We start from the raw sequence: 22,704 nt of genomic DNA on the forward strand, positions 1-22,704 counted from the left end.
TTCTTAGAAATCTGGTAGCAGGAGCCACCAGAAAATATTATATTAGAAAATAAAATTTCTACTTGTGCTCCCAAATCTCTAATTTAATAGAGCTTTTGTTTCAGTTTTGCTCTTTACTGAAATAGGTAAAACACTTTTTAAATTGAGTTACAGTTGATGTACAGTATTATATAAGTTACAGGTATACAATATAACAAATTTTAAAGGTTATATTCCATTTATAGTTATTATAAAATATTAGCTATATTCCCTGTGTTGTATATCATGTAGCTTATTTTATACATAATAGTTTGTACCTCTTAATCCCCTATCCTTCATTACCCCTTCCCCCTTCCCTCTCCCCACTGGTAACCACTAGTTTGTTCTCTATATCTGTGAGTCTGCTTTTTGTTTTATTCGCTAGTCTGTTGTATTTTTTAGATTTCACATACAAGTGATATCACACAGTATTTCTCTATCTGACTTATTTCTCTTAGCATAACACCCTCCAAGTCCATCCATGTTGTTGCAAATGACAAAGTTTCATTGGTTTTAATGGCTGAGTTGTATTCCATTGTGTGTGTATGTATGTATATATCTAAATGTACACATACAAACACCACATCTTCTTTATCCATTCACCTGTTGATTGATAGATAGGTCACTTCCATATTGTATTGCCAATTACATATTGGCAATTGTAAATAATGCCACTATGAACATTGGGGTGCAATTAGTGTTTTTGTTTTTTTCAGATATGTACACAGGAGTGGAATTGCTGGGTTATATAGTAGTTCTGTTTATTTTTTATTTTTTAAATATTTATTTATTTATTTTTGGCTGTGTTGGGTCTTCGTTGCTGTGCGTGGGCTTTCTCTAGTTGTGGCGAGCGGGGGCTACTCTTCGTTGCAGTGTGCGGGCTTCTCATTGTGGTGGCTTCTTTTGTTGCGGAGCATGGGCTCAGTAGTTGTGGCTCGTGGGCTCTAGCAGGCTCAGTAGTTGTGGCGCACAGGCTTATCTGCTCCACGGCATGTGGGATCTTCCCGGACCAGGGCTCAAGCCTGCGTCCCCTGCATTGGCAGGCACATTCTTAACCAGTGTACCACCAGGGAAGCCCTGTTTTTTTTAAAAAAATACATTTCAGTTATATCTTTTTAAAAATATATTTATTTTTATTATTTATTTTCTTTATTTTTTTTGGCTGTGTTGGGTCTTAGTTGTGGCACGCAAGATCTTTGTTGAGGCATGTGGGTTTTCTCTCTGTAGTTGTGGCGTGAGTGCTCCGGGGCATGTGGACCCTGTAGTTTGCAGCATGTGGGCTCTCTCGTTGAGGCGTGCAAGCTCAGAAGTTGTGGTGTGCGGGCTTAGTTGCCCCGTGGCATGTGGGATCCTAGTTCCCCGACCAGGGATTGCACCCGTGTCCCCTGTATTGGAAGGCAGACTCTACCACTGGACCACCGGGGAAGTCCTGGTAGTTCTGTTTTTAGCTTTCTGAGAAATCTCCATACTGTTTTCCACAGTAGGGTAAAGCACTTGTTAATAAACTATTTTTAGATCTTGGGATAACTAGAAGTCCATGGTGTTGATGTCTGCCTAAATAAATTACCATTACAACAGGCCACAGTTCCTTAGTTTTAAGTAATGTAGTGTTTTACCTTGAATATTAAGACCAGTTAGAAAGTTTAAAAATAATCTCCCCTAGAAAGTGGTATTTGTGTATAATTCTCACATCAGTGGCATATCAAGTTAACTTCTCTGAAGGTATAGAACTTTTCAGATGACTGTAATTATTCAACACGGTATGCCCTCATACGTAAGATCATAAATTAGTTTTTTATTTAGTCTAATTTTTGTTACTTTATTTAAGCGCAGAATCTTAATAGCCTCAATTATATTAGAAACACATGCAAGAAATGATAGAAGGATTACATATGAGTTGAAGTAAAAGATTAAAGCTAAATACATACATGTTTTAAAGGACTTATTTAGTGTTGTCAATCATGCAAAGAGTAAATTGAAGTTTATTCAAATAATAAATCGAGCATGGAGTATAAAGTCGAAAATTCTAGGAACAAAAATGAATCATTTAAATAAAACATTTATTTGCAGATGAGCTTGTAGAAACTAAATTTTCAGGAAGGTAAGTAGTTTGTTATGCTTTGTAATGGTAAGCAAATTCATAGTTATATGATAGATATTTATAACCCTCTATAACCTAACATAAAAGTCACAAAGCTCTGTTCTTGACAATGTATTTCTTTATGCATATGCCTCTTAGGTTATGAAAAGTACAACTGTAGTTCATCAAAATGTGCCCCAAGGCACAATACCATTTTACTCAGTCATTAGAAAGTTTAGCATAATTGCCTAGTATAATCCAAAGAAAATATGAGTACTGACATCAGGGACTCTCCAATTTGTTAGGCAATTGTTCCATAATTTTTGGCACCAAGATAATCCACATTTGAAAAAGCAATTAATCATTGGTGTTAGTTATCAAGCTATGATTTTAGCTGTTTCCTCCCAAATTTGACCTGAAATGACAGAGTTCCTTATTTTATTTTTGTAATATTCTGATTTCTGAGATCAAAAGTTTAAATATGCCAGTCTGGTTACAGTTGACCTGAGTTTCGTGTAACTAATTTTCTAAAATAAGTAGATCACAACTTTTTACTTATAAAGATAAATGGTATTTCTTCCAGTAATATTTGGATAAAAGGTTTAGAAATTTTTAGAAACTTACAGACTGATTACCTCAGAACAAATTACTTGAAGTCCTTAAACTAGCACTTGGTCCTAAGAAGGTAAATTTATTTGCTGCGAAAGATATTTGCTGTATTGAAAATTGACCAGAATGAGAGAACACAAAAGTAGATTTTTAATTTTCAAATGCAGTGACATAGACACATCAATTATTAAACAGTGAATGAAATAATTACCCCATTGTAATTTGAACATAATCAACTTTTATTTTATATCATATGGATGAGCAAAACCAGAGCCATCATTCCGTGTAGTATATTTTTATATCTTCAAAAAACAAAAAAACACATTGCTCACCCATGTATGTATCTTTGGAGTTTATAGTTAAAACAATCCAGAAATTTAGAAAGAAACCTTGGAAACTCAATAGTCTGTGTTCAGTTCATTTCAGTCAGCTACATGTGGATACAATGCAGACTTAGCAATATAAAAGAACTCTTCTCTGCATGCATGACTTATGCATCTGTACCTCATCACTCATAGAACAGTTTTTGGAAACTCTGAACCTCTGCAGTATGTAGCATTCCAACTCCCAAACAGTTCCTCTGATTCGTTGTAAAGTTACTTATGTTCCTGCTCTTCTGTGTTTATTTTCAAGTGGCTGCATTATAGGGCAGTTTATTATTCTATTATGCAATGCAGTGATTTTTCAAAATCCTGAATACCAGGTAGTCATACTAATTTGTGACAACAATCTTCAGACTTGATCCCTCAAATGGAGCACGTGATGTTTGGTCTCAGAGCCAATTTTCCAAATTCAGAAACAATGGAGCACAAATGGTTTCTCTGCCCCTGTTGGCTCTTTGTTCTTGGCAGTACTACTGATTTCAAAATAACAACTTGTGTGGTGTCTTATTGTTAATCAATAAATAAAATGTGTGAATGACATACTTATATAACTGGACAGTATAACCTAAAAATGATACTAAATGCATAAATTCTCAACAATATATAGCAAAGTTAATGTTGTTGATTTGTTTGGAACTGGGACCTTGAGATATTAAAACAATCTGGAAAAGTTGGAACATCCTTGATTCTGGGATCTCGCTGTACCCTTATCTGGTCCCAATCCCCAACCCATATCCACTGACTTCTCTATCTCTGCTCCAGCCTGTGCTTCTGGCTCGTTTTATTACTTGGACATTGGGATTAAGTTTTTGACGATGATTGACATTTCCTGTATATTATCACCATAGAGCTTGAGAAATTATCTCTGAAAAAATTTGAAGCTGAACAAAAACCAGACTTCACTTAGAAAATGGCCTTTTCAGCTCCTGAATAGCTCAAGGCTGTAAGATAACACTTTGCAGGAAAAAGCAATGCCAATTCATGAGTTAGTTTCTGAATGATGGCTGCAAATTGACCCTTGATTTCCTAAAATCTCAGTATTATGAATTAGAGCACTTATATCAAAAGTGATCATGACAATACATTAAAACTTAAAGATATACTTTAAAAATATTTATAAAGGTTCTTGCTTTTAATAAAGTAACTGCATTTACAATAGAATGCAAATACTCTTTTGTGGGGCTATTTTTGCGTGGGCTGGACTGTTAAGCAGAGGGGACGTTGTTGGTTGCTCTGTAGTATCCATTTAGCCTTAGTGTGTAGTAGTCATGAATTTTGGGTGTTACTGACCCCACTCCCAGCTCCAGGAGTTACCCTTAATTGGTCTAAACCAGTCACTATACATATATAATCCTAGGAGTGGGCTCATGACCCAAGTTAGACCAATTAGAGTGAAGTCAGAACCTTACTTTGAAAACCATGAGCAGCTTTTTCCCTGTGACTGGATGGTGTGGTGTACAGCCAATGTGGAGGAATCCAGCTTGAGGTTTAGGTCAACATGTGGAGGGCAGAGCTGTGAGAACCATTACTGGAAGCTTAATCCAACTATGCCTAAGCCAAATAAGTGTTTGGACTCTGAAGTTAGGTGAACCAACAAATTCTCTTTGTTTAAGCAACTGTTTTTTTTTGTCATTACTTGCAACCAAGGCATCATAACCGAAATACTGAGTCCAGTGAAGTTAGGACTGACAAGTTTTCTTTTTCTGGCAATTCCCTGTTGTTAGCATAGGCATTTTCCATCACACCAAGATATCTTAATTGATTAGATCACCAATGTCAAATTAAATGTGGATAACAGTCAAGTCTTGGAATGAAAACTGCTAGTATGTTTTCATGGTAACTTCAATGACTCACTCTTTCATGTCAAAACTTCAATCCTTCAATCATGTCTGTCAGAGAAACCTCAGTGAGCTTGTTATTGTTCCTAATTGAATGGCTCGGTATGAGCTGGTATCACTGAAGGCTGTGGCAGTAAACACAGCTTTTAGCTGCTCACTGGAGGCAGTCATGATTTTTTTTTTAAAAAGGCCTAAAAATGGAGGTGAGGTTGAGCCATCTGAAATTGGGATGCCTGCTTTTATTTAAAGGGATATAAAATGAGACCAAAAACGCTACTATATCATCAACTGTCTGAGAAAGTATTTGGATACTAATGTTAACTGGCATCCTCATCTTACCAAAGACCCCTCCTTGCTAAATCTAATCAGAAACTTTTAGACTTTGTTTTCCTTGACCTCTGGGCCACATGTGAAGTCACCTCTTGTGGTCTCCCCTTCCTCTGACCATTTTAAATTTGATGTTTGCCATATCTTGGGCCCTCTTCTCAGTCTTTATTTCCACAAAGCATCTCATCTGATCTCATCCAGCCCTCGACCACAGCTTTCTTAACAGAGTGCTCTTAGAAATATCCGTCTAGTACATTTCTGTTGTTTAAAACTCTTTTAACTTCCTATTGCTGTTAGGATAAAGTCCAAAAGGCCCCTGCAGAATCTATGCTCATCTTAATGAATAAAGTCATCTCTTGTCTCTCCCCATGTACTACTCAACACTCTCAGATCTAAATGAATCTCAGTTCTTGAAGGTTCTAAGTTCTTGCTCTCTGCCTCAGGCCTTCCACATATCGCTGTACTCTTTGTTTAGAAAGTAATAGCTTCTCTTAACGCTTTTTCTGGCTAGTCCTCCTATCTTTCAAATTTCAGCTTAACGTCAGGTCACTTGCTTCAGGAAGCCTACCTGGGTAACTCCTCTCTGGGGTAAGTGTTCCTCCTGAGAGTTCCCCAGCACACTTTATTTCTCCCTTCACAGCAGTATACTTAGGTTCTTGTTAACTTAACCACCACTGGAAGTTCTGTGAGGACAGTGGCCAGGTCTGTCTTGTTCAGAATATCTCGAGAGTAAAACCAGGCCTGGTACAGTAAAGGCACTTGGTGAATATTTGAATGACTAGATACCTGTGCTAGGCTCTGTCTCAAATTTAAGTTATTTGATTTTCAGGAAAATAATTTATGGTGTGACAGTGTTTCACAGGAACATAAAAATGTTACATTAAATTGTATTTTTACTAACAGACTATCAAAAGAAGGTTTAGGCAAATTGAAAAGTGGCTCTGATAATATGCAGTGAAATGCTGCAATCTTTTGACTAATTTATATAGGCAAGACTTTAAAAAACAGAAAGGTTCTAACAATATTTCTTTCTCTCATATTTAAGAACATTAAAGGATACTAGAAAAATAATGTAACCCTCCCACAAAACAATGAAAGAACCATTTTATTTTAAAGAATTTTATTATAGAATGTTAATATTTAGGATACTTCAGAGCACCTTATTCCTCTAATCAGATTTTTGGTAACTGGTTTCAAAGTGTTACTTGAGTATTTTTCTCATACTGGCTTTCAGGCAAAAGTACTACTTAGTGATTTTTTAAGAGATGTTAATTTGATTAAACAGTTTATCCTTAATAACCTGAGACATCAATCCATGGATAGCTTCTATGGTAGTTTTACAGCTGGAAAGAAAAAAACACATCACATAATGTCACAAGAACTGAGAACTATTTCAAACATGCAAATCCCCCCTCCCCCATTTCCATCCTTGCACCCAAATAATGATTTTTGGTCCTATTCATACTCCACAAAATATACTATACCAATTTATAGTTTACTCTTTATAGTATACTATAGTGATTTTTAGCCTTCTGCATGTCTTTTGATCATTTCACTACTTACTAACACCTTCCCAAGAGAATGACAATGTAAAATTTGATATAATTCATAACAGTTAATTTTGTTATTTGTCAGAAGGTTTGGGAAAAGTTCTGTTTTAGAAGGTTACCGAAGTTATTTATAATTTATAATTATAGATTGATTCCAATGTTACATTAAAATCTGCTATTCCTTGTTATTCATTACTTAGAATAATTTTTAAAAATGATTTTAATGAATCTTATGCTTTTTTTCCTGAAATAATCACAAACATCCTTCAAACAATTCAAAGCCAAAGTTAGATTAGTGGGTGAAGGACTTACATTTTAAAATTGACAAAAAGACAAAAACAAAAAAACACAATAAAAACCCACCAAAATTCAGAAGAGATGCAATTCTTGTAAAGTTATTCCCAGAAGGAAAATGTTCTACTTTTGTACTACTACTTTCCTCCTTCCTACTTTTCTTCTTACATAACTACATTCCCACAGTGAAATTTTTGCTTCATAAGAAATCGAGATGTAAATGCAGATAAAATTAGACACTAAAAAATCAGACACATGTAAAGACAGATGAGCAAAATGACATACTCAGAGCAAGTATCAAAAGTAAGACCTAGTGCCAAAGAAAAATGTAATTTTTATCCAGGCTACTACCTCTATACCTTTTAAAAACCCATGGAGAAGAAGGGAATGAGATCATTCTAACCCAAGATGGCTTCTACTCCTAATACACTTTGCACCCTCCCTTCTCTCTTTTCTTTCCTATCAACTAGTCCAGTTTTTCTTAAAATGGATACCAAGGTACTGGTTTACATAGATGTCAACATAGTCTTCCTTTCCTCTCTACCCCTAATTATCACATTAAAATTCAAATTTTTGTGAAAGTAAATGTTATTTAGTAGTCTTCCCAATCCTGTATGCATCTGAAGGACCACATAATTATTTCATGAGTTATCAGAGAACACAGCCCAACTTTGTTCCTAACAAATTCTTGTAGTGAAATTTGGGATACTCAATTACTGTATAAAGGATTATTTCAGAAAAATAAGAGAGATACAACCACTTCTCTGATATTTAGGGGTTTAAAACTTTATAAAAATTTGAAATTTGATAAACTTAAATCCTAATTTAATCCTTCAGATGATGATTAGGTTAGAATAGCTGAGGACATCCTTTTGCAAGGTTTTGTTTTTGTTTTTGTTTAAAGATCCAGCAATGGATTGGTTTTCTTTCTTACACTTTCTAGCTGAACCTGGAAAAGGTGACTGCAAGTTTTTCATAACATTACCTAGACCCTTAACAGCCTTTAATGTACCTACTGTCTCCTAAATTTTCAAAGTCAAAACCTGCATTTGAGAACTCTTAAAGGTCCAAATAAATTAATATTCAGGTACAATTGTAAGTTTTAAGTTTAACCGTAAGGAATTTGAATCCTGTTATTTGAAAATCTTGAAAGAAAAAAAGTTAGAGGTAGGAATAGATTTGCTTAACTTACCTGTCTCGTGTAGCTTTGGCAAGTTTGTCTTCTGACTTTCGGTCATGTGTTTCTAGACCCAACATGAAACTCCCTCGTCCCAGCTGGGCTTCTGACTGTTCTAATTTTTCAGACAAATCAAAGACCTGACCGGTGGTATAGTCTGCATTCTGTGGGGAAAATGATATTGTGTCAATATATGATACTAGTCTATCATTAAAAAAGTATGTAAATTTTCTTCCATATAGAACGTTTCATTTACAAATAATTCCACTATGAAATCTAAGTGGATAGTCAGTGAAGGAAGAAGTCAAATTATACTCGCAAAAACTGATTCCAAAGCTCAAGCAGTTCAAGTGTAGAGTTTTTCACCTTTTATAATTTCAAGATTAAATTTGGAATTGTTCTTTTTGACTGCTTAAATCTAATATTTGTTATTATGAGAGGCTTTGAAGTACACAGATCTGAATCCAGGTTCTGGCCTGCTGCAGATTAGCTGGGGGGCCTTGGGAGAACTCCTTTACTTTTCTGTGCCTTCAAGTCTTCTTGTGAAAATGGGGGAGGAAGGTGATAATTTCTATCTTAAAGCTATGTGAAGTGATGTATATAAAGCTCGTAGGACTGTCAATGACACCTGGTGAAGCCTTAATAATTGTTAGCTAATTTTGTTACTTTTTCATGTTGAACTTCCAGAATTAGTATTTATGACAGTATTTTAAAAATTACATTTGTTTTAGCTTTTCTGATTATAAAATTAATAGTTATACAGAAAATGTGGAAAATGTAGAGCAGTATTAAAAAAAAAAGGAAATACCTCCAATCCCTCCACCTAGCTATAGCCATAGTTATATTTTAGAGTATTGCTGTACACTCACAGGGATACCCACATTTAGTAAGCTGAAATATCATATATGCTGTTACTATTTCATACATTTTAAAAACAAAAAAATTAATAATTACATATGTATACTTAACTGTAATATTTTTAAAAAACATTTTACTGGAATATCTTTATTTTATTCTATTTGCTCAGTCTGTAAAATAGTGTGTAGGAAATACAGTTCAATCACAAGACATTTAAAAACATTATTTGCTGTCATCATAGTTACTACAAAGAGCCCTTTAAAATGCTACCAGCTTTCCAATGATTTTACAAACTTATGATATTTTTAAAAAGATGCAATTATATTCTGGATCTAAATGGTTTAGGCCACCAATACATTCTCCCCCACAGATTTGGAGAAAACACTAATATCTGTAGACCATGTCACATTTGGAAGATTTAGCTCAAGCCAATAAAAATGTAGGATGGCAGAAAGAGTTATCCTATTAAAATGAAAAAATAAATCAATTACATTTCAAACACACAGAGAAATAATATAAATCAGAAAATAAATTTTTTCTTGTAGCTTTTAGATTACATGCTTTAGCTGGGGAAAGAGATGAACATATATTTATATATTTTTTCTTAGAATGCTTAGTAATGCAATGTACTAGGTATAAAACTACAAAAAAGGAGGAAATATAATTTAACCTTTTCTTGATTATTAATGTCCTCAATATATGCAGTTCTGGAATACAGGGACAGCCACAGGCTGAGTAAACAGGATTGTATGCTTTTTTTTTAAAAATAAATTTATTTATTTTATTTATTTATTTTTGGCTGCATTGGGTCTTTGTTGCTGCCCACGGGCTTTTTTTGTTGCAGCGAGCGGGGGCTACTCTTCGTTGCAGTGCGTGGGCTTCTCATTGCAGTGGCTTCTGTTGTTGCGGAGCACGGGTTCTAGGTGTGCGGGCTTCAGTAGCTGTGGCATGCAGGCTCAGTAGTGGTGGCGCACGGGCTTAGTTGCTCCGTGGCATGTGGGATCTTCCTGGACCAGGGCTCCAACCCGTGTCCCCTGCATTGGCAGGCGGATTCTTAACCACTGTGCCACCAGGGAAGCCCAGAGCTGTATGCTTTTATACAAAGGTTCAGAAAGCTCCAGTCTTACTGTTTCCTCCCCTTGCCATCATGTGTCACTTCTGGCTGCTATTAGTGTACTTGCCTCTAAGGAAACACCACACATGGGGCATTTAGCCATGCCTGGTACATAGGAAGCATTTAATAAATGTTTGCTATTATGATCACTCTCTTTCCTTCTAATTTGCTATTTCTGACTGTTGAGGATAAGAAATAACGGGGTCTTCCCTGGTGGCGCAGTGGTTGAGAGTCCGCCTGCCCCGGTCCGGGAGGATCCTACATGCCGCGGAGCGGCTGGGCCCATGAGCCATGGCCGCTGAGCCTGCGCGTCCGGAGCCTGTGCTCCGCAACGGGAGGCCACAACAGTGAGAGGCCTGCGTACCGCAAAAAAAAAAAAAAAAAAGAAAGAAATAACAGGAAGCTTGTCAGAATTATATTTAAAACCATAGTAAATATGCTCAAGTGAGGTCTTTTCCCATGAATACAATGAATCAAACAAACAATAATTTATTGAGGCTTTACTATATGCCTAGTACTTTGCTAATTACTTTATATATAAAATATTTCATATAATCTCAGTGTACTTAACAATGTGGGTACTATTATCATTAGACTAGAAAAGCTTAGTCACATTACATAATGTTGTGAAGGTCACACACAGCTAGTAAAGTGGCAGAGTTGTTTCTGAACTGAGTTTATTTTATTCCAAATTTTGTGGTTCTAACCACTATGTTATACTGTGCTATATGAAGTAGCTTACTTAAAAAAAAAAAAAAAGTAAAAAATCCAAAACAAAACTGTTCCTTACTAAGCTCTAGATAGAAGTTTGTTAAATAAATATTCTTCTAAATGTTAGATTTTAATGATATATTCACTACTATTTTTTTTTTTTTCTGCTTAGCATCTGCTGCTTTAAGGTAGTGATATTCTGATTTCCTTCTGAGGACATTCTTAGTCCACGTGCTCCTGAGAGTTTCTTCTACCCCAGCCCAGCAGTAAAGCACTTGCCCTGGCCCATGAACTCATGGTGTTCATGCCCTTCACCCAGAGCAGGTTTAAGGATGGGCATGTGACCTACAAAACTCCAGACACAATGAGGCTTTGCCTGGGAATATGTGGGGCTATGTGTGTATCTTGGTCTTTTCAGTGTGAAACTGAGAGGCTGGGAGATCTACGCTAATGCTGCCATCTTGGTTTCACATGAAGTCTGAAACTGAAGCCAACTGACTTGAAATCAAAGCTGAGAGAGGAAGACCAAGACCTCATAATATTGTCTGAATGCAAATTTAGGTTGTGCGTGAAGTAAGCCCTACTCCTGCACTTTGCAGTTTACATGATTCTCTTTTTTGTTTAAGCCAGCTTGGTTGGGTCTCCTGTCACTTGTAACCAGAGACCTACCTGACATACACAACAAAAAACAGTATTTGTATTTTTCTCTCTGTGAGTCTGTTCAAGGCAGGGGGAGACCTCACCCTCATCTGGCCACTATATTTGTATATATATTAGGCTTAGTCTCAGTGGTACACAACACAGATCTTGGCTTGGCCTAGTATCACAATCCACCTCTGGTCATATAGAATCTGCCCCCAGGCCTAATTAATATATTGGCCAAGTCAGATATAGCCTTTCCATGAAAAAGAGTTTCAGATATTAAACAACTTACATAGATTGATAAAAAATTCAAACACATTCCTTGCAAGTATAGTACTTACAGTAAGCAAGCTAGAGGAACTCAGCGTATTCACCCAGTATTTATTCCACAAAAGCTCAAGCAATTTGCGATCCAAAGAGGATTTGAAATATGAGACTTCTAAGGCATAATATCTATGAAACAAAAGCACAAATATAGTGAGTGAAAAAAATTCAACCACATCATATAAAGGTTATGGCCAAATTTAAGTGAATTACATTTCATATCCAAATAGTCATATTTTAATTTTTAGTCTAATAGAATAACAGGTAAACACGGTTTCCTTACTCTTTAGGGGTATGGTTTCAAATCTGATAACTAAATAAACATTGTTGTTATATTTCTCCCCTCTGTAGAGCCCAGAAATTCCCAAGAAATTATCAAGAACTAATCAACACTTCTGAATGACATATGTTTATCCATGTCATTGAGTTCATAAATTCCGGCCAATAGCACACAAACTTAATGAACTACCTCTCTAGGGTCAACTATAACTTTTGTTAGGCTTTTAAAAAATATCAAAAATATATAACTGATTCACTTTGCTGTACACCTGAAACTAACACAACATTGTAAATCAACTATACTCCAATAAAAATTAAAAAACAAAAACAAAGGAAAAGCTCCTGAAAATGTCATGTGGACTCCCCATTCCTCCCTTTTTAATCCCCTAATAAGGACCTACTGCTTTTTGGAAAAGCAAACTTTAAGGTAGGTCCTTAAGCCACATAAAAGAATTACTGCTGCTTCCAAAGGTACCTAATTTATAATCACAGATAGCAAGGAAAATTTGGTTAAATGTCTGAAATATATATATATATATATATATATATATATATATATATATATATATAAAAATAAATTTTTTTTGGCAATATGCGGGCCTCTCACTGCTGTGGCCTCTCCCGTTGCAGAGCACAGGCTCCGGACACACAGGCTCAGCGGCCATGGCTCACGGGCCCAGCCACTCCACGGCATGTGGGATCTTCTCGGACTGGGGCACGAACCCGTGTCCCCTGCATCGGCAGGCGGACTCTCAACCACTGCGCCACCAGGGAAGCCCTGAAACATATATATTTTTTTAAAGTAATAAATACTTAAATATCACAGGGGCTTCCCTGGTGGCGCAGTGGTTGAGAACCAGCCTGCCGGTGCAGGGGACATGGGTTCGATCCCTGGTCCGGGAAGATCCCACATGCCATGGAGCAACTAAGCCCGTGTGTCACAACTACTGAGCCTGTGCTCTAGAGCCTGAGAGCCACAACTACTGAAGCCCGCATGCCTAGAGCCCGTGCTCTGCAACAAGAGAAGCCACTGCAATGAGACGCCCGCGCACCGCAATGAAGAGTAGCCCCTGCTCGCTGCAACTAGAGAAAGCTCGCGCGCAGCAACAAAGACCCAAGGCAGCCAAAATTAAATAAATAAAATAAATTTATAAAAAATAAATAAAAATAATAAATATCTCATTATGTTCTGTACATCAGTGGATACAAAGAAACACAAGGGACTTGCTTACCTTAAGGAGCTTACCATTTTTATGGGAAATGTGGGGTGAATCCACAAAATGTTAAATATATAATGATATATGTTGAATAACAAGTGGTGCTATGGTGCATATTTAAAATTAATCACCTGCCAATTGAATGTTAGAGATAATGAGTACTCTTAGTATAGACAGAACTGCCTGAGAAGCCCCAGGGAAAAGGCAGAATTTAGAGTAACCCTTACATGAGTCTATAGTATGGATATGCTGAGAACGAGGAGGTAGTATTAGGCAGAGAGCACTGACTCACAAAAAGGAAAGTCGTGAAGGGAATAATAAATTAATCAGTTTGCCTGGACAGTTTAGCAGGAGCAGAAGAATTATGTGAAGGGAAACCTAGAAAGCTATGTTGGGGTCTAGCTGGCAGAGGACATTACATAAAAGGCTAAGAAATGATCTTCTAGGTACTTGGGACTCATAGAAGTGTTTGAGCAGATCAATGATATAGCCAAAGAGGTGGTTTAGAAAGCTGGCTGTGGTAAGATGTGTTAAAGGAGACAAAATGGAGGCAGGGATACCACAAGGGATGCCACAGCAGCGTGGCAGATGTGAGGAGATAAAGGCTTACACTCAGGTTGGTGGTGTAAAAGATAAGCACACATGGATACGACAAAAAATTCTTGTTCATTCAATTCAGGAGTGAAGAAATAAAAAAAGAGTAAGAATTTAAAGATAATTCTAAGTAAAGGCTTGTTCAAGATTAAGATATCCATGCATATGTGTATATGAAAGGGACATAGCTATAGTGAAATGTGGAAGTGGAATAGTGTATTTCTTGAGCACTTACTATGTCCTGGTGCTTTACATACATTCTCATTTATTCTTTCCTACAACCATACAAGGAGGGATTTATTATTCCCATTCTACAGACGAAGAAACAACTCTAGAGAGTAAAGACCTTGTTCAAAGCCACAGAATTAGAAAGTAGCAGCAAAAGGATATGTTAAGTTATGTCTATTATCAAAACCTCACGGTCTTAATTGTTATATCCAGAGTGTAGACATTTAAGACATTGTTTAAGAAGTGAGGCCCTGGGAGTTGAGGGGGTTAGGTATGGGGAGAGGAGGCAGGGGCTCAAGTGGAAAGGTCAGTTTTAGAAAGGAGGGGTTGTACCTCTGATACTTGAGGGAAAAAGACATGAGAGGATGAGCACAGTAACAGATATTTAGATTTATAAAGGATGGAAAATAAGGGAACTCAAACTTGAGGTCTAGAATAGACTTTCATGTTTTAAAATATATGGACCACCTTAATGTTATTACTGTTTTAATTCCATAGGTTGATGCAATGAAAATTTTTGGTCTACTATGTAGTGATTAGCTGCAAATCTCAGTAGCAGAGTTGAAAACAAGGAGAATATTCAAAATTATTCGTGGAGCTAAAGCCTCATCTTCTGTATGGGAAGTCAATAATAGATACTGCCTAGAACTGAAAATCAAGAAGTAGCACTATCAGCATGCTGTCTGAAGATACGGGGGTAAATACTTAAACAGAATAACTATAATAGTTTAAGTGACTGCCTCTGGGAGATGCAAAAGGAAATGGTACAAGATTGTTTATTTTATAATAAATTTCAAAGAACCATTTGACTCTTTAAACTATGTGCCTGTATAACACTGATAACATACAAGCTAATTTAAAAAACACTTTGTGTCCTATTTTTACTAAGCCTCTTCAAAGTTAAATATATTTAGTATCTATATTAGATTCTATGTTTAAAACAAACTTTGGATTATGATCTAGAATTTAATGTAGAAAAGAAAAAAAAAGATCAATATAAACTACAAATAATAGCTCATTGTCAAATAAGTAAGGAAATGGATATATAATGAGCCTGTACAAAACCCCTGCTCTTTCAACTTGGCACTATATTTCATTAATGATTTGAAATAAAAATAAATTAAGCAACTTATTTGCCCTATGAAAAAGTTTACTCTTTATTTAGGAACTGATCCTAAGTAAGAGAGTATCTTTGAATATCCTAGTAATTCCAGGTTCAAAATTCTACGCTTTAGCAGTGCAGGTAGCTAGAATGCAGTAACTCCTCTTTGATAGGCTTATATTTCAGAAAAACAGGAAATGCAGATTTGTTTGGATACAGAAAGCACAGACTCCCGCAGTCTTTTTTTGTTTCAAAAGCTGCTGCTGGTGGTGATAGAAGTAGAGCAGGTATTAAAGGTATAAGCTTTTGATACCACAACTCAATATAAATGAAAAAAATTGTTAACTCTGAAAATTAAAGTATCACGGCAAAGGCGTTTCCATGCTTAGGAGCAATTCTCTCAAACAGGAATGGTTTAAGTTCTTTTCAGTAGAGCAAATTAAGTGATTTAATTCCAAACCTCTCATTGAAAAATAAAACAGAATCCTTTTTTTCCAGAAGTATGTCAGGGATGACTGAAAACCAGATCTATTTAAAAACTAAATTTTAGAAATTCTATAATTTTCTAAGAATTTCTAAACACAAAAATAAGCAGTAGTAGCACATGGGTAGTTAAGGTATTCCTTGAAGTGGGATGGGAGGTATGGACAAAGGGACACTAGTAATCATTTAGGCAACATTTTTCCTTTTTTTTGGGGGGGGTGCCCACCCTTCTATGTGCCATGTCCTATTTTAAATGTTAGGATACAGCAGTGAATTGATTCTATTCTCATGAAGTTCACATTCTAATGAGGTCAGTAACAACGAAACAAAAACATATAAGGTGGTGACAAGTGCTAAGAAGAAAAATAAAGCAGGGAAAGGTAACACCGAGTGACAAGAAGGTGCTAATTTAAATAGGGTGATCAATGAACATTCTCTGTTAAGGTGACCCTTAAACAGACACTGGTTGATTGAAATAGTGAGTCACATGGAAATAAGGAAGGATGCTCCAGGCAGAGGGATCAGCAAGTGCAAAGGCCCTGAGGCAGGAGCCTGCCTAGTACATCTGATAAACCATAATGAGGCCACTATGGCTGGAATGGAGAGAGCAAAGGCTCAGTGACAGGAAATGAGCTCAGAGAGATGATGGGAGCCAGACTACATAGGGTTGTGTGGTCCATGGTAAGCACTATAGATCTTATTCTTAGTGAGACGGGAAGTTATTCTGAGAAGGAGGAACATGGTCTAACTCACATTTTAATAGAATCTGTCTGGCTGACAAAAGACCTTTAAGGGGTGGGGTAAAGGTCAGAAGGAGGAAGACCACCTAGAAGGCTAGTGCTTTGATTTAAGCTCCAGATGGCTGTGGCTTGGATCAAGGTGATAGTAAGAGAGGTGGTAAGATACATTTAGAAGGTGGAGATGACTGTCTTCATTGGTTTAGCAGTTTAAAAAATTGAGATGTATACAATAATTCACATACCATAAAATTCACTATTTTAAAGGAGTATACAATTAAGTAGTTTTTAGTATGGCTTCTTTAACTTTTGGAGTGAAACTGTTTGGGGAGAATTTTTGCTAAGTGGAAACTGGATACATTGAAGGCTGCAGAAATGCCAGTATCAGGCTGGCCCTGAATACAACTTCTCTCAACTGTTAAATTCATTAACGGGCCAAGTGTCTGGTACATTGATAAAGTGTTTATGTATGTGTGAAAGGTAAATAACATGTTAGATTAAAACAATTATTAATAAAATTCAAACATCATCCTAAATTTGTATATTCTTACTATTATTTTAAAAGATTATGAAATGCATTTCATCTGAACTTTTTTTCTTATCTATAAAATTAGGGGCTTGGTCTGGATGATCTCTAAGGTTTCTTATGATGATTTTGGCATCAGATACATTTTAAAATTACTTACTGTTTGCAGTGTACACCAAAGTCTTCTATTTTATTAAGTGGGATAGTCTGGTACTCAGAAGGTCCTTCATCAGGAGGCTTGTAGCCCTAAACAAAAATGAAGAAAATAGAAGATTTAAACAAAACAAAACAGAGGAAAAACATATTTTCTATGCAGCTTTCTATTTATAGAAACATTAATTTTGGGGAGCCAAATACTCCCCCAAATATTAAGTATGTTGCTTATACCCTCCCTCAACCCCATTTGGTGGCTGAAGGCTGGATTTGGCTTATAGATTCATTTTTCTTGTCCTCAGGTGATACATACTTTTGCTCATATCTATTTCAGATTGCATGGAAGGAAGTAGATGGATTTAACTTGTTTCTCTAGTACCCATCAGAATGCCATGGACATACAAATACTTATTAACAAATGAAGACTGCTTTTGAAATAAAATTAACAATATGCAGCACAAGTGTATTATCTTTTGCTAAGGGCAATTTGTGGTAGTTTGACTTCTATTTTGTAAATATTGTTAAATTATTTTAGGACAAAATGAGATACCATAACACATTTTTAAAAATAAATCACATATTTAAAATTTAAAAAACTATAGGGACTTATAATTTTTAAAATTACCTTTGGGTATGTCCTAAAGGCTCCAAGATTCACTTTCCCTGCAGATATTGTTCTTGTTGGGTCAATCTACAAGAAAGATATATTTAATATCTGCTGATTATAAAATCACTATATACTTCTATTTGTTTAAACATTATATGCCTAGAAATACCTATGTACATATAACACTATATGCACACACACACATAATTAAAAATAATCATATAATAGGGAAAAAAATAACCAAATTGAAAAACCATGGAAGTTCAACAGAATGGTTAAGTATAGAAATCTCATCGTTAATTTAGAGATTAGATCTAGTTATTATATTATTTAAGAGTATTAATTGAAGATTTGCTCATCTTTTTCAAGTTTTTTTTTCTTTAATAGATGAACAATTTCTACCTTCCTCATAGTAACCTGGATTGCATCTAAAACACTGAGCAGTGCAAGAGCTGCTCTAGCAATTCCTGATTTAATCAATTCAGTCAACATTGACTGAATGCCTACTATGTGCAGGGAACTGAGATATAGATGCTGTGTATACCCATCATCTTACAGAGTGGGGGAAGAGATGCAGAGAGGTTAAGTAACTTGTTCAAAGTTCCAGCTACAAAGAGGTGGAATTCAGATTCAAGCTTAGGCAGACTGACACCAGAGCCTTGCTCTTTACCACACTGTTTTTATTTCTCTGTATACTTGCTTTAGTAAATCTTCATGAAAATTAATTAAAAGTGGTTGTAAAAATACTTACTACCACGGCTACAAATGGTTCCTGGAACTGCTGATTGAGCATCTGAGTACTAACATCAATCCCAGAAAGCCAGCAGCCATAGCCAGGGTGGCTATGATACCAGCCAATTGCATTTTCAAGGCGGCCGACCTAACAAATGAAGAGGGCAAAAGAGCTTGAAGTTCCTGTTTAATCTTAGAGACACCTGTGATTTGTCTGTTTACATAGTCTTACAGTAAAATAATAGTATTCAGAATAGTTAAAGCATATGCTGCTTTTAAATTTAAAAATATATATATTTTAGATAATACATGCCCAAGGCACAAAATTAATAAGATACCCGTACAATAAGGTTATTCAGTCTCCTTACCACCTCCTTCCCCTCAACCAGTTTCTCAGCCCAGATGTTACTACTGTAGGCAGCTGCTTACATACCTGTCTTCTAGAGCTATTCTTTGCATATAGAATATATAGTCTTTGCATTTATGTAGATTAATAAGAACACACAATGGCATACCACCTACAGTGTTCTACACTTTACTTTTTCACTCAACAAAACATTCTGGGTTTGTTTCATATAAATAAATATATAGATAACTAGTTCTTATTTTTTTTAAAGGCTGGCTAGCAGTTCATTGTATGGATGATTTAATCATCTTGATATCCAGGTACATTTAGGTTGTTTCCAAATTTTTGGTTTTAAATACACACACACACATAATGAATGTGAGAATTGTAAAAAAATTTTTAAATTGAGATATAATCGACACATATTAGTTCAGATGTACAACATAATGATTCGATATATGTACATACTGTGAAATGATCACCACAATAAGTGTAGTTAGTTAACATCCATCACCACACACAGTTACAAATTTTTTTTTCTTGTGATGAGAATTTTTAAGATCTATTCTCCTGAGTGAAAATTTATTTTAAAAAATCCATGCTAATCTCATATACATTATATATAGTTGAGAATAACTTAAAATATAAACTTTAATGTAGTAACTTAAAATATAAACTTTAATGTAGAGAGAACAGTTTTAAATTTAGAAACTCAAAAGTAACTGTGAGACTCTTGCAGTTACCAAATTTTAAGGAACAGCATTTTTACCTGTTTGGCATTTTCTATGTATGCGGCCATGTACTCATATGCAGCAGCCTGAGCATTTACTCGGGTTTCAGTGCCCTCTACAGGCAAAGCAAAACTGTCCATAATGATCATGGTTTCACCATCCACCTTTCCCAGCATCAAGCCCATCACTTCCAAGTTGCCTCCTGATCTGGCATGCATCACCATTTTCAGTAGAGCCAATGCTGAGATTTTGCAGTACTTAAAGTAATGGTGACTACAAAACAAAGGCATGGTGTAATTAACTTTCTTATATAAGTACAATTTCAATACAAGTTTTTGCGGAGATTAACAAATAAGTATTGAAGGAATTTATATTGATGGAATGGGGAGAAAGTGTAGAATGTGGGAAAGAAAAAGGAAGTAGAAAAGGACAGAGTTCTGGAAGGGGGATGGAAATGATAAACATGTCATAATGTGGCAAGTACTTCCCACGGGGGGAAGGGAAAAGTATGAAATAGTTTTAAAATATGCTATTCAAGTAGATAGGAGGGAATTACATGACCAGTTCAATAGACTTTTTCTCCATTATTTTTGGAATCAAAAGTAATGGAGAAAAAAAATCTCGGTTTCTGAATCTGGTTGGATGGCTGTGCTTCATTACTCTTGGGCCTAACCTTCTGGCCTAACACTTAAGAATGTGGGCTCTGACATCCATCTGCCTAGGTTTGCATCCTTGCACTGCCATGTCCTAGCTGTGACCTTGAGACAACCACTTAACATCTGTGCCTGTTTTCATAGAGCTATTGTTAGGAGGAAATGGAGTAAATGAAATAACGTATATAAAGTGCGTATCTTAGTGCCTGACACATACTAAAACTTTTTAAGTGCGGGCTGTTATTAGCATTATTAACCAATCTTTTACAGTACTCTCAAAGAACAGTGTGTTGAAGGTTGTGGCTTCTCTCTGTGGTATTAGCCTCAAAATGCAAAATGTAGCCTTAATATCTTTAATTCTACTATGATGGCTATTTCAGTTTGTCATCTGTGGATGTGACCAAACTACTGTTGAATAAAATTACATTTCAGTCTCACTGATGGAGCTCAAGACAGCTAGGATGAATATAACTAGAGATACAATCACAGAGTGAGGCAAGCTGATAGTTTCCAAATATTTAACAGGCTATATCAACCTAAGTGCACAGCCTGTTATAGAAATAGCAGACAACCAGGCAAACTAACCAGTCTGTAAAGAGTGGTCAGTGTCTTTGAGAAGCCTTTTTAAGATATCTGCCCACAGATTTCAATCACGACTGAAAAATATGGAGACCTGGTCTTGGGAGTCAAGATATGAATTAAAATCTTCGCTCCTCTATCTACTGGGGAAAAAAAGACAGACACAGTTATTGTGCTTCTATTACATACATTCTAGACCTTTTTTTATACATGACCTCATCTAATCTTTATGACATAATTAACCAGGTAGGTCTTATTTCTGTTTTACAGATTAAAAAAATGAAGATAAGTAAATTTTGTAGGGTCAATCAACTAATTAGTGACAGTTGTGAGATTTGATCTTAGGTCTGACTGTTGCTCACTTAAGAGTTCGCTGCCTCAGTGTAATCATGAAATAAGTTATTTACTATATTTGCTTGTTTTCATATATGCAAAAAAGGAATAAAAATACAGTACTGGGTTGTCATGAAGATTTAATGACATGGAAATTCGTAGCTCAATGCTCAGCCCGTAGTAATTACTCAGTAAACGTTGCTGAATCCGAATACTGACAGTTAAAGTTTGCCTTGTAAAAAACTGAGACAGATGAAATATGTTTTTTTTTGTTGACCACTACTTTCCTGTCTATCCATTAGAGAGACTGTGCTCCTTTTACTCTCTCCCTAACAATATCTGCTCTCAGAAAAGGATAAATGCTGTGGGTAAAGAATCCTCTACCTGTCATCACTCCCAGGGACACAGGAGTTTTGCTAAGGGGCTAAGAATCTTAAGGTCTTTTGATATAATTTCTGGCTTATGTGAACTGGTGGAGTAACATTTTGGGAGACTGACCAGAGCCTCGTTGTGTTTCTGAAATAATTACCAGCAATCAAAAAACAATTAGAGATCTAAAAGATTATAGGCTAGCTTTTAAAGAGATAAAGAAGATAGCTGCAGTCTCCAGCCTGAGATAAAGAAGATAGCTGCAGTCTCCAGCCTGAGATCGGCGGAAGATCCCAACAAAGTATATATCGACACAGGGTTCAAGGCAGAGTGTGGAGCATATTGTGACAATACGGGTGTTAAGAAGTGAAAGCCCAAATCACCGCTTGTCGTTTTCCTCTTCCATTCTCTCAAGGCAAACGGGTAAAAGAGACAGAAAGGGGAATCAACCAAGCCCCAGTGGAGGGTCTTAGGCTCTACTTGCGGGGATAAAAAGGTAAAGCAAAATTTCTCAGACGCTTACTGTTTCTCCTCCCTGCACATGAAAAGACAAGCTCTCTATCCCCTCCAACTCCCACTCCCCCTGGGTCTCTTAGACTCCCGCCACCCCGCCCTCCCCTGCGTTTCGCCAGGGACCTCCTCACTCCTTAGTCCAGGGCTTCGCCGCCAGAATTTCTTGCTGCTGTTTCTTGTCGTATTTGTAGATTTCATCGATACTCTGGGCTTCCTGCATGTTGTTGGCTAATTCCCACGTTTTCTGGGCCATACCACTCCCAGAAGCCGCCATCGCCGAGGAATCGGAGAAGCTGTTGCCTCCACAATCTAGACGCAACTTTACCTCGCTGGGTTTCCGGTTGTGGGCTCCGGGCCCGCCCCAGCACAGGTGCAAACCCGCACTAGACTTTCGAGGCCGCCATGACACCTAGCACCGGAGGTGAAGTTGGTACGGACCATTCGGGAATGGCGGGGGTCCTTCGAGAACGCGACGGTATAAACAGCAGTTACGCAATAGTAGAGACAGAGGAATCTTTTTATGGCTGAAATGAGAACGCATGATCTTGGAAAATTGTACGTGTGAATTGGGACAAAAACGGTGATTAGGCAGGGAAT

General features: G+C 36.5%; 1 protein-coding gene across 3 annotated transcripts; it reads right to left on the minus strand.

Moving 5' to 3' along the window:
* Positions 1-799: 799 nt before the first annotated feature.
* COPS5 (COP9 signalosome subunit 5) lies at positions 800-22,699 on the minus strand. Of its 3 annotated transcripts, none has more exons than XM_060287240.2 (8): positions 22,433-22,699; positions 19,699-19,933; positions 18,603-18,731; positions 17,870-17,935; positions 17,252-17,337; positions 11,943-12,054; positions 8,292-8,440; positions 800-6,598 (listed from the first exon to the last, which is right to left on the minus strand). In XM_060287240.2, exons 1-8 carry the CDS (start codon positions 22,546-22,548, stop codon positions 6,514-6,516), a joined length of 978 nt encoding a protein of 325 aa, XP_060143223.1. In that variant the 5' UTR covers positions 22,549-22,699; the 3' UTR covers positions 800-6,513. The 3 variants fall into 3 exon arrangements, with proteins under 3 accessions (XP_060143223.1, XP_030715479.1, XP_030715477.1); XM_030859619.3 differs by lacking the exon at positions 22,433-22,699 and adding an exon at positions 22,231-22,371; XM_030859617.3 differs by having other exon boundaries at positions 1,119-6,598; positions 22,239-22,516.
* Positions 22,700-22,704: the final 5 nt, after the last annotated feature.

Source organism: Globicephala melas, chromosome 17 (assembly GCF_963455315.2).
Source record: "Globicephala melas chromosome 17, mGloMel1.2, whole genome shotgun sequence".
In the NCBI taxonomy this organism is placed as follows: domain Eukaryota; kingdom Metazoa; phylum Chordata; class Mammalia; order Artiodactyla; family Delphinidae; genus Globicephala; species Globicephala melas.